This window comes from Phlebotomus argentipes, unplaced genomic scaffold (assembly GCF_947086385.1).
Source record: "Phlebotomus argentipes unplaced genomic scaffold, Phlebotomus argentipes genome assembly scaffold_18, whole genome shotgun sequence".
Lineage (NCBI taxonomy): Eukaryota > Metazoa > Arthropoda > Insecta > Diptera > Psychodidae > Phlebotomus > Phlebotomus argentipes.
The window spans coordinates 12,302,946-12,320,026 of NW_026776177.1; the positions used below are offsets into that span (position 1 = coordinate 12,302,946).

Below are 17,081 nucleotides of genomic sequence, written 5' to 3' on the forward strand. Positions count from 1 at the left end.
CCTCTTTCTCGCCTCGGCGACCGTGGAGCATCTTGCCAGGGACAACAACTTGAATATATGGGAAGGCATCCCGAATCCACCCAGAGCTGCCAATGGCACAGATGATCATAAAAGACTCTCGCCAGAGTTGGAACAAAGCGTGTATGCGAGGAAAATGAGGCTGACGGCAAGTTTTCAGGGATGAGAATGTGGTGTACATTTGTAGGACATTGTGTCTCCCATCCACCCCTAAATATATGGGCATTTTGTATGTCGACATTCATGAAAATTATTGCACACTCTGAAATTTTCCTCCGTTGAACAAGCAAAAGGGGAGCAAGAGGCATTTCTTTCATGGGTATAAATCTTGTTCAATGTTTTCTGGGGAGGGAGGAAGAGCCTATACACACATATTTGCACCAAATGCTGGCACAAACAGTGGAAAACACACTCTCAGGGTATTTCTCATGGTTTGAGACAACTATGCCGATGATTTCGAATATTGCTGATGTCGCAGGATGAAGAAGAACTGCCACTGTTATTGAACCTCATCCACCCATATACATACATATTGGATGTCATTATGGCACCATTTTCATCCATGAGCCGAGCAACCAGCCTGGAAAAATACCATTACATCCTCGAGAGATTGCAAGTAAGACGATTTCGGTGCCTGGAATCAGTGACAAAGATCTTCAGGAGCGTCTTATCCAGGTAGTGTGCTCAAATGGCCGAGAAGTTCTCTACGCACATAACATCTCCACTACGGCATATGGCGAAAAGCGAAAAATGTAGAGTGAGTCTAAATAGACGCCTAGTCGAGGGGATGAAATCACCTTGTCTCGTCAGGGTATTATTAAATTTACTCGTTTACACAATTGTCGTGCTTATTTACATTTGTCTCCCACTTGTGCATACAAAACAATTGTTGATGGTGAAATGGATGGAAAAGGTGGAAATGTTATGACAAAGTGTTCCATTGGATTGGTGATGGCTATGTGAATTTTACACGATTTAAGAGTCGGGGCTTTAGCATTTCCCTCCCCCGATCGGAAAACAAACGCGCACAGTGCGTGTACAAAGGGTAGAGGGACACCAAACATCCATTCATTTACCAAACACAAACCACAATTAAATATTCCGCCCGGCAGCAAGAGAAATTGAGATAATTCTATATGCAAACACTGATTAAAAATGACGATAGGTAACAAATAATACAAGCCAATTCCATGCGATATATTCAATTCTCGACCACACAAAATTGGTTTTTGTGATTCAATCAGTTTAAGTTCATGGGATTTTATCATATTTATATTCTCTCTCTATAGCCATGCATGCATTAAATTAAATTGTATCGTTTACGCCAGTTTTCATTGGGTGCCAATGGGCATCCTTAATGGCCGATGTAGTATTTTTACGACTAAACCTACATAAATCGGAATGAAAAAAATATCGGTTTTCGGCCTTTCAAGGTATATAATTTTAGGAGCTGGAATTTCATGTCATTGCTCCTCTCTGTACTCAAATTGCGAACTCGAATAATTACATACCCCTGATATTGAAGCAAGAGACGTAATTAAAAGGCATTTTAAAGTATTTCAGATTAAAAAAAATACTTTGATGGATTCATTTTTCTGCAGTTCAAATTCCCAATTTCGAAAGCTGATCAGAACAATGTTTTCTGTTCTTTTAAAAAATACATTTATTGGTAGTGACTGAAAATTCTGGTAACTGTACAATCGCATTAAAAGAAATTAAAAATATGGTTTATACAGAAACGACCTGGGAGAAAATATATGTCAAATATTCTAATTAAAGCCCCCGAATCATAGCACTTTGTCTGCATAGAAAATAATCGAAAAGAGCTTGTTAACTCTCTGCGGTGCAATTAACCATTGAAGGTGTACTCTGCGGTTAGGTTTAGAGCTGGCCAGTCGATTGATGAAGCCCCATTGATCAGACGCGGTGTGAGTCATCATACACGGCAATTACGTATGTATTATGTACACATTATGGGACCATGGTATTTGCAAAAAGCGCCAATTTCAACTCGCGGAGCAGCATTTAAACCAATAATGCCATATGGCTGAGCGTTTATTTAATTAGAATGTTATTTGAATTTTGTGGGCGGGCGCTGGAGTAAATCCGCGGCATTAGCGTACTGTCATTTGATCAAATTAAAAATGGATTACTGGCCCCTCGCGCGTGAAAATTCACTGGCGTGCCGGGCGGCCAGATTGTTTAAACAGGCGCTAAAGGATACATAATTTGAACGGTTGATTGGTTTGCCAAATTCCCTCAAAAAAGAGAGTCTCGTGCCGCAATTACAAAATTTCAATTATTAATTGCGAATGGGGTTTACTTTAACTTCTCTCTCGAGCTTTGGCGCAAATAAAAAAAAAATGTTGGCAAATTGGCAATTCACATTTAAAATTAATTCAGTCGCCTAATTGTTAAATATTCTAATTACTTTATATTCTCCGGACAAAAGAAAATGTCCACATTAGTCTCTCGACACTCACGAAAGTCAAAATTGTAGATTCCGAGGGAGTATTTTTCTGCCCTCTTGAAGTAATTCAGCCCTCGTCCTATTTTGATTATGTACCCATTGCTGAGTCTGTAGAAACAAAGTAATTAGTAAAGTATACTATATATTTATACACCTAAAACATACATTATCTGCCTATCGTGGGTGGTTTTCGAAAATTCAACGCTCAAATTAATGCCTCGCGTGCGCTTTAGACTGTCTTTCAATTGCTTGAATGCATCAATTTGATCAACTCCTTCTGTCGGACAAGTTGTTACGTTGATAAACTTAAGATTGCGACAACTTGTTACTGCTAATTCGCAAAACATCACAAGGTTTGTGAGCTGCAAAGAAACTATACAATATACCACATGGCAAGCAGAAAAATCCAAACCCATTAACTCACTTGAAAATGCTCCCTTAAATAGGGTTCTTCAACAGTAATCTCTTCGACAACATCATTTAAGTACTTGCCGAAGAGACTTTGGTAACTGTGACCCATAGAATCCTCCACAATATGAATCTTGTCCTTAATTTCACCCTTGGAAGACATTCTAACATATTTCTCCTTAAGGATTTTCGCTCGATCGCGATACTCTCGCACTTTAGTTTCATAGTGTGTCTTTGCAGCAGCATTGCTTTCATCTAGAAAAATTGCATGTATTTTATTTGTGTTTTAGTGAACTATTGAGTTATCATCGGTGTTATCAATGAATCTCACTTTTTGCGATTGTGGCTAAACCTTCTGCTCCCTCTTCGTAGAGTTTCATAGCCTCCATGTGTCGTCCAGCCTCGTCAAACTCCACAGCCTTCTTCAGCAACTCAACTGCACTCATTTTTAGTTACTATTGAGGGTAATGACACACTTTCACTGATAAGAAATGACTAAAAAAAATAAAATTGAGGATCACAACAAACACTGTCTTTGGGTTAAGTGAAAATGACAGATAAACAAAATCCGTGCAGCCAATCAGAACGACCCGCATACAGAGTCATCTGGGCGTAAACACAGCAAGAAGCGCGTTCAAAACAAAGAGAAATCAAACGCTCAAAGCATAGCTAATGAGGAGGATTGATTGGGTAACAAGCCAAGGAGAGATCAATTACACGGATTAATTTGTGGCTCAGGCAGTTTAACAATCCCAAGATTGCGTACATAGGCTCATCCCTCACGTGTGTAATTGACGAAGTTAGGAGAGGGTTGCAGAGATTGGTACCGAAATCGGTGGTTTTGCCATCGCGAAAGCCATACCTTAAATAGATTTAAATGATTTTCGCATTAGGTATTCACTTTGCACACGCTTTCGGGCTCACAAACTGCGGTGAAATGTTATTTGTTGATGCGATGCTCAATTAGTACATTCAGACGTGCCTCTTACCCCCGATGGGGATATTTATCCACGGCCACCCACACCACTCCAGTTCAGGGACATCATTTTCCGAGGCGAGAGATTCACGCGCAGAAAATTCAAGAGTGAAATCCAGCCATATACACTAAATCTCTTCATTACATCCCCTTGGCGAGATATGCATGGAAATTACTTCCCCTACATTTGATAAATACCCCCCAAAATGCTCCGTCGAATTTATTCACGCACCACGATCTCACTCAATTCACCCCCATTTTGCCGAGAGAGAGAAGACACGCTATATTCAGGACAGATATTGTAGATGGAATTGAGTGGGGGTTGAAGCACTCTGGCGTGGATGCCAGTAGATCCACTTGGGTTGTGTCATCAGCCACTGATCCTTTGGGTATGCCAAGGACAAACTCGTTAGTCTACACTGCAAAAAATCCGCAAAGTTCCATACCTTTCAAAACACATCTCGAGAATTCGATAGAATAGCCGGAATGGAGTGCCAAAATGCAATTCTATTACAATAAACTTTTAGATAGGAAACCAAAAAGTTGAACTTCTCGGATGAGTAGAATGCACTACAGTAATTCGGTGATAAAATAATTCAAACAAGTCAATGCAATTGTTCTAGAATGAGGGCAAAAAACTTTGTTGCGGAATATCTGGGCGGAGAATGTTAGTGGGCGTGGTTTCTGAGAATGACTGAAAAGCATGAAAGCGTAGCTAGATTTTTCAACTTTTACAAATCATCTCAATAGAGACACTGTCCTTTCGATAGATTAGCCCTTCAGCAAGAATACACTCATCAGCGTGAATAGATCTAGAGATTAAGCGATTGCCTTATCCTATTCGGCAATCCATAGGATCACAGCAGAAAGAGGAATTGACTCAAATACGATTAAATACTATCTTAAAGCTATGATTATTAATTGGTCATGATTTGTAATAACTTTAATTGAAGTGTGGATCATTTTTTCACCACAAGCTCTTGACACACCGTCATCAATTTCGTAAATCTAAATCTCATGTCTTCTCGGAGGCACTATTGTTGAAAATCTCCATCGGCAAATAAAGGGATTCACACTGAAAGATATTTCCCACTGTATTATAAATTGTTGTTATCCCATTGTTGAAGAAAAAATCCCACTTCCCTTTCGTATTTCAATGGCTTCCGCTCGCTCTTTCGCATCGAGTGTCAAAGATAAAATACCGGAACTGCATAAACATATAGAAAATTTTCCAACACCCCCAAAGCTTTTTATGCCATGTCTTTTCCGTTTTGCAAAACTTTGGCGGATGGGTGGAAAAGTGTCTTATATCGCAACCATTCCACCAAACTCAGAAATATTAACTCAATTTATTATCTCTTTCCACATGAGTTTTGCACTTGGGTTTGTACTCAACCGCGTGGTTTGGGGCGTAGGCGATACTCAAGCCACCACCCTTCGCGTCTAATAACATTACCGACCAACACCGAGGATGGGTTGGAGGGGTGGTGAGAAAAAAGAGAGAAAATACTGGAGAAGGAAAAATGCGTATTATATACTTGGTCCTTGTTAAATAAAACCATTTATCACCGCTCTATAAATATGTTGGTGGGATTCATTTGTCAAGTGTGATATATATTTTTCAAATAAATTATTCCTTTTTCACATGAATAAAAACGTATATATCATTTTATAGGCTTTGCTTTTTTGGTGGGGAGGAACCCACGACGAACACGCTTTTCGCTCCCCAGGAAGTGTCGACGAAGCTTTTCTCCTTGGCCCCGTGCGAGTAAAAACTGTCCTTCGCTGAGCTTTCACTTCCAACCCCATACAAGATTTTCCGGCGAAAATCCCCTGAATCGTTCTCCCAAAAGAGACGAGTAAAAAAAAACTAAGTTTGAAATTAATTTCGAGAGCAGAAAGTGGAGCGAAAGAGTGAATTTGTGTCCAAATGAACGCTTCAATTGGGTGAGTTTTTCGTTTGGCGTTGGGCAAAAAAGGCCACCCTCAAACCCCAACTGAACACACAAAATGAATCCATTCCGACAAATTGCTCCAAATGTGCGGTGAAACACAATACTTTTCCTGCTTTGGCGCGTGTAATCACATGCGATTCAGGACTCCATGCGCCTCCACCCACTCCTGATATTGATTGCCAATTGTTCGCAGAGTGAGTTGCTCGTTAGGAAATATTGCCTGCGGTCGCTTCCACTTCACACCAGCCCAGACCATCAATTGCCAACCCTCGGGCACTCCAAACGCCCCCATTCTTCCCCACCATCGACAACGAGATAATTGCCCGAGGAGCTGCAGACCGGAGGATGAGGTGATCTCGCCAAGGATCATTCAACTCTCGCACCAGAAAACTCGACGCAAAGGTGGCTTCAGAGATTTAAGAAAATTCTGAGCTTCAGCGCTACGAAAAAAGTCTCAGGAAATTAATACGTGAAGAACATCAATGAGAGCACAACAGGGCAACTTTCAACCTTTATTAACAGTTCACGTATATTTAGAAATCTATTAAATACTCCAAAAATCTCTATTTCAAATTCAAGCTTAAAAATTAAATGTGGAAACTTTTAATGACAGTAAAAATGTAATAAATTAAGAGAAGTTTAATAAATTGAAAATCCTGGATGAAAATCTATCTTTTGTCTGAATAATAGGACGACTAACTGTGATTCCCTGTTATTTTTATATCTCAATTTGAATATAATAAAAAATAAATGCCAACTTGTGAATTCCAATACATAAAATCTCAATTTCCTTAACTATGTTCACAAAATATCGTCTCTTAACTGAAATGAAAAAAGCTTTTACCTTGTTAAATCAACCTCCTCGAAAATCCTCGTTTTGCTCACTCCAGAGAGCACTCAAGTTAGGGTGAATCTCGCAATTCCGAGAGACGTTGAAAAGCTGAGAAGGCAAGTTGAACCTGACTAGAAGCTATATGGAAAGCAAGCAATAGTTTGGGTGGAAGTACAAAAACAATTAGTGTATGCAAATGGTGGTAAAGTGTGTTTTGTTTACTTCAATTTCATGCCAAAACAAAATCAATTCACCAGCCCGAAAATAGTGCCGGGAGCGACATTTCTCGAGAGCCAAGGAAGCCAAGAGACCGAGCAACAATTCAACAGGGTGCTCTCCAGAGGGTGGCCACCCTGGAGTGTGGGTGGGTTTCTCTATTCCACACTGCGCGGAGACCAGAGAATGTGTCTCCTCCTGAAAATAAATCTAATGTGACGACGACGGCTTTATATGTTTAAACGAACTACACAAATGGAAGTCTAAAGACGGCTTTTTACTTCCCCGCCATAGCCAGAGCACTGATGTGTGGATATGGAAATGCAAATATATTAATATAGCGTCTCATTTGCACACCAACCTCCATTTTCACAGAGCCATTGTGAATAGACACATGACTTCCTCGTTCTCGTCCCGCGCCTGAAAAAGCCCAAACGGAGCTCAAGAGTGCTATTAACACATGTATTTGTGAAAGAGCTCTATGGATATTCCGTGTGGAAAAGTTTCCAGTGTGCTTAAGACACCAAAGCCTTCCCACTATACCCTTTCCTTTTGTGCTCAGTCAGAAGCCCAGCCATCGTGTCGGCGAATAACATTCACACGAGAAAATCACACTTTTAATGAGAGGATCACCATAACAAGAGCCTGGAAGCGTGCCACTGATTTTTCCACGCTCCGTGAATATTATCACACAAAATATTTATGTGACAGAGAACGAATTGGGCGGGGCCTTGGAATGGGCGGAGCTTCTGAGAATTACTCTTTTCCGCATTATATGTGCATATCTTTGTTGTTAATCAGAAACTATAATGACACGCTTTGGGAGCCTTTACTACAAGACTTTTCGAATAATTATTATACTTGAGCACCTCTTTGGAAAGTGTGAGACGATGGTAAATTGCAACAGTTTGCAATTTCCACATTCGCCTTGATATTCCCTCTCAATGCAGAGACGAAGATGAGGCGAGAAGCTTTAAGGTGAAGTTGCAAACTTTTGCTGGGTAACACACATAGTTTCACTATGGCGCAAGGAAAAGAGAAAGAGAGCGAGAAGAAATTGGACTTTGAGGAATGAGTTTACTTCTTCTAAGGATACTTCCTTGTGTCACTCATTCCACTTTCCAATCAATTGTGATATTGGTCAATGTTATTGAATTTCTGTGAGTCAAAGAATTGTGTCCAACTTTCACAATGAAATTATCTTATTTGCTTCTACCTTTTTGTCTGGTCGTTCAATACCTTCGGTGAGTGTGTCTGATACAGTTTGTGAAAGAGAAGAAAAGTCTTGGACGTCGCTTTCAGTATTAATGATTTCTGCAGTTAGTGGATTATATCGAACAAGTTGCTCTTGTCGAGAAATCTTGGGAAAACCCATGGAAAGGCATTTTATAATCCAAGGCTATTTCCTATTTCACATATTCCACAAAGAGTCCTCTCGGGATGGATTTGCAATGCAGAGGCTGTGAAAGACCTCCAGAAAAAAGGAAAGGCAAATGAAAAACGCGGTTATCACTTTTTGTTGTGCTGCATGGAAGAGAATGGTGGTGAAAAGCTCCTGAGTGCGGGTTTATGTCGATATAATCAATCACTGTCACAAACATTCTCACTGGGCTCCTCTATGTGAGCATTCCAAGGGAAATTCCCGGCTTTTTCCTCACACCCCATCCCCCCCCCTTCCCCCTGCGCTGCGGGAAAACGGGAAAAGTTGTTCTTCTGCGAATGTGGCAGCTCCTGACACTTTCCATTTCTTCAAGAGTGTCTCGAGGACCATTTTCGTGGGGCTGAATTTGAGCTCCTCATCAGCAAATCGACAGAGATTAGCAAGAGCCCCTCGTCATTTCTTCGCACACTCTGGCACGCATTTTTCTCACGCAATTGCATGATAACGCGAGGGGATGCCAAGCAAGAGGGATTTAGGCAACGAAATTAGGCTATAGAAAAAAATTTTCCAAATGAAATGTATACTTATTTGCTTAAAGAATTCTATATCAGGAGCCGTATTTACTCAATTCAACTGCAAAATAGGTTTAAGAAACTTTCAGTAAAATCAATGTCATCCTTCTTGCTTAAACTAGCGAAAGGGTGTGAGACAGAGACTGTCTAAGAAAGTTCTTTGGCGGGAAAATGGATGACTCAGAAGACGCGACATGTATTTGATCTTCCCGAGGAGCACAAAAAAAAAGCCACACTCTCCTTCCGCGGGAATGAGAAAAAGCTCATTGATTAATCAATGCATCGATGGAGCATTTCAGAATCTCATCAGTCAAAGAGGCAAAAAATAACCTCTTCCTCACGAAGCGCATTACAAACTTTAGACGAGAAAGTCACTGATGGGATTAAACGGAGCGCGGGGAAAGATTGCGGGGATCAATTATTTTATTCAGCAGAGCAACTGACCATTGAAGGAAGGTTGAAAAATTATGAGAAAATCCATACCTTTGATCATCGGACTCGGATAGTCCCTTCATTCTTCTTATTTCGCTGTGTGAACTTCATGGAAATTTCTTAGAGAAGTCGTCCTTTTAGCAATTTTCCAAAGAAATCAATCGTATATACAATTCGTGGGTCTTTGAAGCGTACATTTTAATGGGCTGGGAGTTCTATCGTTTCACCTTTCACAGGGAAAGTGTGTGTATGTGTGTGTAGGTGGCGGAGTTTATGGGGATGGTTTAAGGTGACTGTTTTTCAGTTTGACGGAGAGTGAGGCAAGGCCCTTGACATATCAAATATTTAAGCATGACCCTCATGAACCCACATACGATTTATTTGTGGCGTTTTCACTCCCTTTCACTCTCACCGGGGAGATCCTTCAGAAATGCTAATTTCCAAACGGATGGGGCATTTAAGAACCTGATGGCAAAAGAGGGTCCCTTGCATTGAGGGTGTGCGTCTCTGTCTCAATGCCCGAGGATGAGAAAATCCCTTACAAAAGATGTGTGACACTTTCACTCCTCCTAAGAAAGTGTATTTGTATGAATGTTCTACCAGGGTTATTTCGCCTTTCAGCATAGTACCTTTCTCACATGCTCATCTCATGTCTTCCTCAGCCCATCTCCTCTCCGCCGTGTGTTTACAGGAAGAGCCCAGGGCGGAGAGAACTCGAGAAGAAGGATTAAGACGACAAGGAAAAACTTTAAGAAGATCATCACATACAAAAGTTTGTGGCGGGACAAAAACTTTTAAAAAAGTGTCAAACCTCTTCGGAAAGTCTCATCTACACTCCTTTTCATCCTCAGCCACCCTCACAGCCTGAACAAAGCTCAAAAGCTCCCCCGAGGAGAAGATTGAAAATTTCACCCACATAATTACAATTGAACTTTTTTCCACGGGGACCCGCGCTGACAAAAACACAGCAAATCAATCATGTATCGAGGATGATGGCATGAGGAGAGACCAATGGGGTAATTTCATTTCCCCCTCGTCTGATTTGATTACTGTGACCCATTTGCTTCAATTACTGGAAAATTCACTTCCTCTGGGCATTCCTAACAATAATCACTTCCTGGGCGCTCTTCCTTCTCGCATTCATAAATATTAAATGCATTAAAATTTCTTCTATTATATCCTTCCACCCGATTTTCATCTTAGGCACCCGAGCAACCCAGAGAAAGCGAAGCACCCTCTCTTCACACCATTCCTAACTTATATTGTACCAATTGTCGGGTAAACTTTTTAATTTATTATTAACACAATACTACTTCGTTTTGCCTTCTTCAATATTTTAAATTCGTTATACACCAACGACTGTGCGGAAAGTCGAGGGTGAGAAAAGGGAAGCTTCTTTATATCTGAGACAGTGACTGGTCACAAAAGTCGAATTCAATTTGAGAATATGGAGAAGTAATAAGAATATTTTGATACAATATGAATATGTGTGGTAAAAAGCACAGTTTTCTTTGGCAGTTTCATTCTGGAACATGTTTCTCGTCGTTCATGTTCTATTCCTACAATTGTGACCATGAACTGTAACGTGAAGAAGACTGCAATCGCAAGTAGTGGATGAAGGAACCGTGGGTGGCCCCACTCGACTCTCTCGTGGATTCTGGCATCTCCGTGGGCGGAAGATGCAGCACTCAAGTAGGTGATCTTGAGCAGCAGACGCCGAGAAAAGGTATTCTCTCACACCCCTTAAATCTAAATGGGTCTAAGGCGGAAAATAGGGACACCATAGCGTCATAAAAAACAGTTACATGAGAATCTCTCAGTGAGAATGCAAGAAATTGTTCGCCAAGACAACACCTCTTGGCAAAGGGTTGAAACCATGAATTTCGTATATCGATTCTCTCCTGAAAAGTATTGCAATCAATATATACATATATTTTTGGGTGCGTGTGTGAGAAAATAGCTTGGGAAATTTGCGGTGATTCGGAGGGCGCTCAATTGAAAATTTGCCCAATAAAAGTGAATGTGTGTGTGTGTGTGCGGAAAACTTTCCGCCAAGTCGATTTATCAATTTTTCACCCTCATCCTCGCGAGGAATAATGATACAATTTTACACGCTATGCTACATACCCACCCACAGCCTCCCTCGCATATGTTTGCGAGAGGGGAAGAAGCTGTGCCAGTGATGGAAAACAAGCCATTAATCAGCCCCTTCGCAGTCAGCATGGAAGTGGCATGCCAAAGATCTCTCACTCAAGTTTTAGAGAGGGACTCAAGTTTAAATCTGCCGAAACAAAAGAGGACTTACAAGTCCTGAAAAAAACTCACAAATATAAATCCAAATAGCGAAAAGCCACACAACTGTTGAAAGAAAAGCACAGGGAGTGTATAAACTCGAGGTGGTCTAATACACTTTTTGGGCCAATTCCAGCACAAACCATTTCTTTCTCCCTGGGCATGATGTGTTCGCCTTAAGTGGAAGGATTTTCGAGAATGGATTTGAATATTTGAAAAAGGATACCTCACACAGTGTCTCTCTAGTCGCCAAAATACACCCTATTTCACCATTCGTCGCCAGTGCGTAGCCATGAGAGTCAAGAGTGTGTGTAGGAACGACATTTATATGTAAATTTTTACTCCAAGTGTCTTAATAAAATTTATCAACGCTCCAAGAGAGAAAAAATTGGCAAGTGGTCTTGCAGAAAAGGTCCCCTCTTTCCCTGGGCTTTGCCTTTTTTCTTGCGGGTGGCCTCTCAAGAGGGTGGTGTTGCTTTTTTCACTGTGGCACAGCCATAAAGTGAAAGTGTTTCAAATTATGTTTTCATTTTCGGAGCTAATATGTTTCGCATGTCGTCGAGTGGGCACGCGCGCTGTGCATCTCACAATGGGAGCCTTCCAAATCCTGGTCCACATTCAGTGGGAGCATCTCATCCCCCAAATCACCGGAATTGTAATGAGCACAACACGTTATCAAGAAGACGGAAAATTCGCGACTCGAAGCCAATCTATAGGCAAAAATCGCTGAATGACTCTTTGGATGGTTGGTTCAAAGAGGTGCCCTTACATTTGAGGACATGAATTGGTGAATATGTTCGGGTGTTTGCATGAAAATTGTGTGATTTAACTCGAATACCAGCACTTCGAATCTACCATTCCGGCCACAAAATCGACAATGGACAGTGAGTGAGCGTTCCAACCCTTCTGGTCACTTTTCCAACATCACCCAGAAGATCCACTGAACTGGCTTTTGCCCCACGATTTGTCACTTCGCACCCGCATCGAATGAAGATATTTCAGAATGCAATGAAAAGCCATTGAGCTTCCTCTTTCATGGACAATTTGCCCAATGGCTATTTTGTCACGTTTGCAACAATTTCCACACAATAGGCAAATATAGCGAATATTTCTGAAGGGGGAGGAATGCTTTTTGTCCACTCACAATGCAAGTCACGTTCACATTTCACGGCAATCACTGCAAATTACCGAGATTTTTATTGAAAAAAAAACCAACTTACATCACTTCTTGATGAGATTCTCTATGGTGAAGAGATTAGATTTTGGCGATGAACTGTTTCTGGCATCCGTTGTGAGATCTAGCAAATTACGCGGAAACCCACCGAACAAAGAACTGAGGTTCTCGCTAAAATGTGCCAAGTAGTTCTGATGAATTGTAGCACTATCTGCAGACTGTGCTTTTGCCAGATTGGCCAAGAAGTCGTGCTCACTTGAGTGCCTCGAATTCATGTGCAGAAGACTTGTGTAGGGATCTTGGAAGAGCAGCTTTGAGTGTCTCTGTCTTCTTGTGCGTCTCCTGCGATAGTTTCCCTGTTCGAACATATCTGCTGCCGAAGGATCCAGCATCCAGTAGCTTCCTTTGCCAGCTGAAGAACCATCCTCATCCACCGTGCTCTTGTCCCGAGGTACTTTGACAAAGCACTGAGATAAAATCTTGGTTATTCTTGAGAGAATCTTGGGTTTTAGAGGAAGAATACTCACATCATTAAGTGAGAGATTGTGACGAATGGAATTCTGCCATCCTTGCTTATTGTCCCGATAGTAAGGAAACCTTTACGATGAAAAGAATTCTCTGAATTTTAGCACCAAATTGACATTGATATATGTACTCACTTGTCCATGATGAACTTGTAAATTCCACTGAGAGTGAGCCTCTGATTAGGTGAACTGCTGATGGCCATTGCAATGAGGGCAATATAGGAAAAAGGTGGCTTCTCAGGGCGATTGTTGGCCTTTACCAGAGACAATGGCAAGGGCCACAAAGCCTCAGGAAAGGACAAATATGTGCCCTCATGAAGACATCTGTAGTACGGAGAAAATTGCTCCAAAGTCCCATAAGCGGGAAACATATTCACTTTCACTTCAGCCGTCGGTTCTGCCGATCAAGAAAGCAAAACGGAGATGCGTTCACCACAAAACCACAGTGTGTCTGACAGATCACTAAACGACCAAGAAGATCTTAAACAGCAGCAAAGTGATCTATTTGTTTTTCGCTGAACAGAAACAGAAACAACCGCAAGGCGGTGGATAATAAAATAAGGGGGGAAAGCCACGAGAAGATGTTTATGCAGAGATTTTTGTCCCGAAAAAATTTCCCTGTATTTGCACTCTATCCTCTCGCCATCTCGCTCTGGCCAAGTGTCTTGGGAGGAAGGAAAATTCCTGATTCAGCTCCACCCATCCCAGAAATGGGTATACAATTGGGCCAGAGGAAGAATGCCATTTAGAGGCCGCCACAGAGAGAAGAAGATCACACGCGATTTTACGATGCCATAAGATCGTGGTGTGTTTTGTAAACATAACAAGTCATTTAATTGCGCTTTGATTTCTCTCTTCTGACAATTTTTTTTTCTCTCACCGCCAAATCACAAGGAATATTCCCTCGATAATCACCCCAGACTCTCACTCTCTCCTCAACTGTTTATTAAATTCTTTCTGGTTTCTTTTAATGCGCGCTTATGGCATCGTAAAATTTCCGGGATGTAAAAATGACATAAAAGGCTCTTGTGGGACAAATTTCTTCCCAATATATTTTCTATCCACTCAAACATCGTCACCCCATTCCAGTATCTTTGAGTAAGGAGCAACTCAGCTGTATGCTTCTCATCCATAGAATATTCCCATCAAAGAAGCGCAATTTAATTGATTTGAGAAATCATCAATATTTAATTCAAATACACACACACAGACACACGCTTTTGAGAAGGCGGAGAACATTTTCCACGCTCTGTGTGTGAAAAATCCATGTGAAATCCGAGGGATTGGCTAGAATTGCGTTTTCTCAAACTGTAAACATTTCATCAAGCGTGGTTCCCGCCTTAAAAGTATAGCTCGATACAAGTGGTCAGAGAGAGGATCAATTTCAAAGAGAACTGAAATGATTAAGAGATGATAAATAATTATGAGTAACGATAAGTTGGAATTTATTGACATTTCTTCTACTTAACTCGAAATTATGACTGTAAAAGCATTTAATCGAAAAACCATCAGCATAAAGATTATAAAGTTTTTCTTTCTCTAAACTAAAATGTTAGGAAAATGTCGAGCCAAATATTCTCTATATTCGCAATCACTGACTATTCCTTCTAAAAACGAACAAAATTTGGATTCAAATGTATGATTGCCTCTGAATGTTCTCATCCTTCAACACTTTGGGGATGATTCTTGCAATATGTGCGTCTCCACTTCAACTTGTAGAAAAATAAACATCCATTTATTTCCTGCCGCGTAATTCCTCAACAACAATCAATAACCCTGGCGGGAGACTCCTCAAATTTCAAGGTACAAACCCATCCCCAAACTTTCGGGAGGCATTTAGCGTGTGGAGCACGCGGAAGGATGCTGTGGAGGAGGAGTGTGGCTCTAAGTGCTCCATGTCGTGTGCAAATATGAGAAATACACACAATAACTTCCATTCTCGCTGCCTGAAGAGGATTATCTTCCTCGGCACTTTTCTCAGGCCATATTTTTCACCTGAAAAATGTCCCTGAATTTCCAGCAAAAAAAGGATTTCTCGCCTCTTATGTGCGTCAGTGGGAAATCTCATGATATTCATGGGGATGAGAAGCACACACAATCATTTCTCACGCCATCAGCGACAAATGCAAAAATGACATCAATATGAATTCTCAAAGGGGGTGGAGACACAATTTGTATAACGTCGATTTTTCGCGAGTTTCAGGGGCAGAGAAAAGAGGAAAAATTGCCAAGGAAAAGTAGAAACTATGTCTTTTCATCTAAATGCGATGCTAACTCAATTATGATTGTTTGACACGCTCGAAGAGGAGAGACACTTGAAACGGATAAACAGTGAAAAGCGAGAGAAAGTGGCAGAGAGAAGTTGAAGGAGGGGATTGAAGACAGGAATTCAGTGGAAAAGACAACAAGAGTGTTGTTATTGTTTTGAGGAATAAATTAGATCAAAATTCGAACGCAATGCATCTGCATTGAGTCGTCTAATCCGACATCTCGGCACTAATTCATAATTATTCAGCCTTGTTTTCTATTTATTGTTTCCATTTTCTGCCAGCGAGGATGCGAAGAGCATTTTAATCTCGATGATGAATGGCCCACAATGTTCGTGAGGATGCATTGCTCCTTGCAAAAGATGCTGTGCTTTAATATGAGGAGAGTGACTAATTTTAGCCTCTTCCAGTAGAGTCGAAAAGATTAAAGAAAACTCTCGGCAATATCGCATGTGAAATCCTCCTTGACTTCGATCAATTCAAGACGCTGTATGTAAACAGAATTAATAGTCTTAACGATGTTGGAGTCTCTATTCATGATGTGTGGGGCGCTGAGAAAATTTTGAGAGGCACTGCGATTTCCCTTTTGACGCTTCTGAACATCAAATTACTCTTTTCATCTTCCAGAAACAATCTGGACGAATCATTGATCGTGGCTAGACTTAATCGGCAAAAAAGCAACCATTTCAACAATTGTTCGCCCCGTGGAAGACAGAGAAATCGGTGAATGAGTGCGACTCCTTTTCATTTGGCAAACAACACACACGAAGAAATGGATGTATCAAAGAAAAGCAATAAAGTTAATTTCGGGTTATATTAAATAAACAAATAATGTTTGTTCAAATGTGTTCTTCCCACTGCTTTACCATTGCTATTTTGCCTTTTGCCTCGCCACACTCATTCATCCATCAACCTATCCGAAATGGTTGTATAATTTTTTCCCGGAATTTATTTATTTTTCATCTGTTGCACGGTTAATAAAGCAACGAAGTGTTGAATGCCCTTTTTCCAGTCATTCTCAACGAGGCATGCGATTTAGTGCGCGAAAATCCCCACTGAGCTGAACAGCCGCCAAAAGCCTGATGACCCATGCTCAAAAGCCATGTCTTGAGGAAGGGAAATGAGGCTCGGCGATTGGGCAAAAAGGGCTCATTTATATGGAGGACAAGCGCTTACAGATCAAAAGCGATTTCACCCGCTCCGTAAATATTTTCCTTTGAATTTTCCCCCCCGTAAACATTTTCAACACACAACATTTTAACAACTAACCGCGCGTCTGTATAAATGTTTTATGCGGTTTTTTCTTGGATGTTTCCAACCATCAAACGCCCACAGTACAAAATACAGCAAGTAAATAATGTGAAGCCTCCAGTCTTGTCCACTAGGCAAAAGGCGCGAAAAGTGTTCAGTGGGAAATTTAGAAAAATTCCACATATTGATTAGTTTTGCCATTGAACAAGAGAAATTGTTTGTATATTTCTTCGTCAACAAATGATTTTTCCAAAAAAGCATGACATCAAGAGGCGAGTGATTTATAAGTGTTTATTCTTGAGACTGCAAAATA

General features: G+C 40.9%; 2 protein-coding genes across 2 annotated transcripts; both read right to left on the reverse strand.

Annotated features, from left to right (window-relative positions):
- Positions 1 to 824: 824 nt before the first annotated feature.
- LOC132259796 (MIT domain-containing protein 1) lies at positions 825 to 3,445 on the reverse strand. The gene is made up of 4 exons (XM_059757560.1): positions 3,228 to 3,445; positions 2,913 to 3,151; positions 2,654 to 2,850; positions 825 to 2,596 (listed from the first exon to the last, which is right to left on the reverse strand). The coding sequence occupies exons 1-4, from the start codon at positions 3,340 to 3,342 to the stop codon at positions 2,446 to 2,448; spliced, it is 702 nt and encodes a 233-aa protein (XP_059613543.1). The 5' UTR covers positions 3,343 to 3,445; the 3' UTR covers positions 825 to 2,445.
- A 9,328-nt stretch (positions 3,446 to 12,773) lies between these two features.
- Positions 12,774 to 13,621, reverse strand: LOC132259178 (fork head domain-containing protein L1-like). The gene is made up of 3 exons (XM_059756730.1): positions 13,386 to 13,621; positions 13,254 to 13,323; positions 12,774 to 13,193 (listed from the first exon to the last, which is right to left on the reverse strand). Exons 1-3 carry the CDS (start codon positions 13,619 to 13,621, stop codon positions 12,774 to 12,776), a joined length of 726 nt encoding a protein of 241 aa, XP_059612713.1.
- Between the last annotated feature and the right edge of the window lie 3,460 nt (positions 13,622 to 17,081).

What these genes read in the sequence shown, in the direction of transcription:
- LOC132259796 (XM_059757560.1), bottom strand. Translation starts at nt 3,342, where the DNA reads ATGAGTGCAGTTGAGTTGCTGAAGAAGGCTGTGGAGTTTGACGAGGCT. An exon ending in TTTAGCCACAATCGCAAAAA is followed by an intron (nt 3,152 to 3,227) that starts GTGAGATTCATT and finishes CAATTTTTCTAG; the next exon opens with ATGAAAGCAATGCTGCTGCA. An exon ending in ACCCACGATAGGCAGATAAT is followed by an intron (nt 2,597 to 2,653) that starts GTATGTTTTAGG and finishes TTGTTTCTACAG; the next exon opens with ACTCAGCAATGGGTACATAA.
- LOC132259178 (XM_059756730.1), bottom strand. Translation starts at nt 13,621, where the DNA reads ATGTTTCCCGCTTATGGGACTTTGGAGCAATTTTCTCCGTACTACAGA. An exon ending in TACAAGTTCATCATGGACAA is followed by an intron (nt 13,324 to 13,385) that starts GTGAGTACATAT and finishes TTCATCGTAAAG; the next exon opens with GTTTCCTTACTATCGGGACA. An exon ending in ACAATCTCTCACTTAATGAT is followed by an intron (nt 13,194 to 13,253) that starts GTGAGTATTCTT and finishes ATTTTATCTCAG; the next exon opens with TGCTTTGTCAAAGTACCTCG.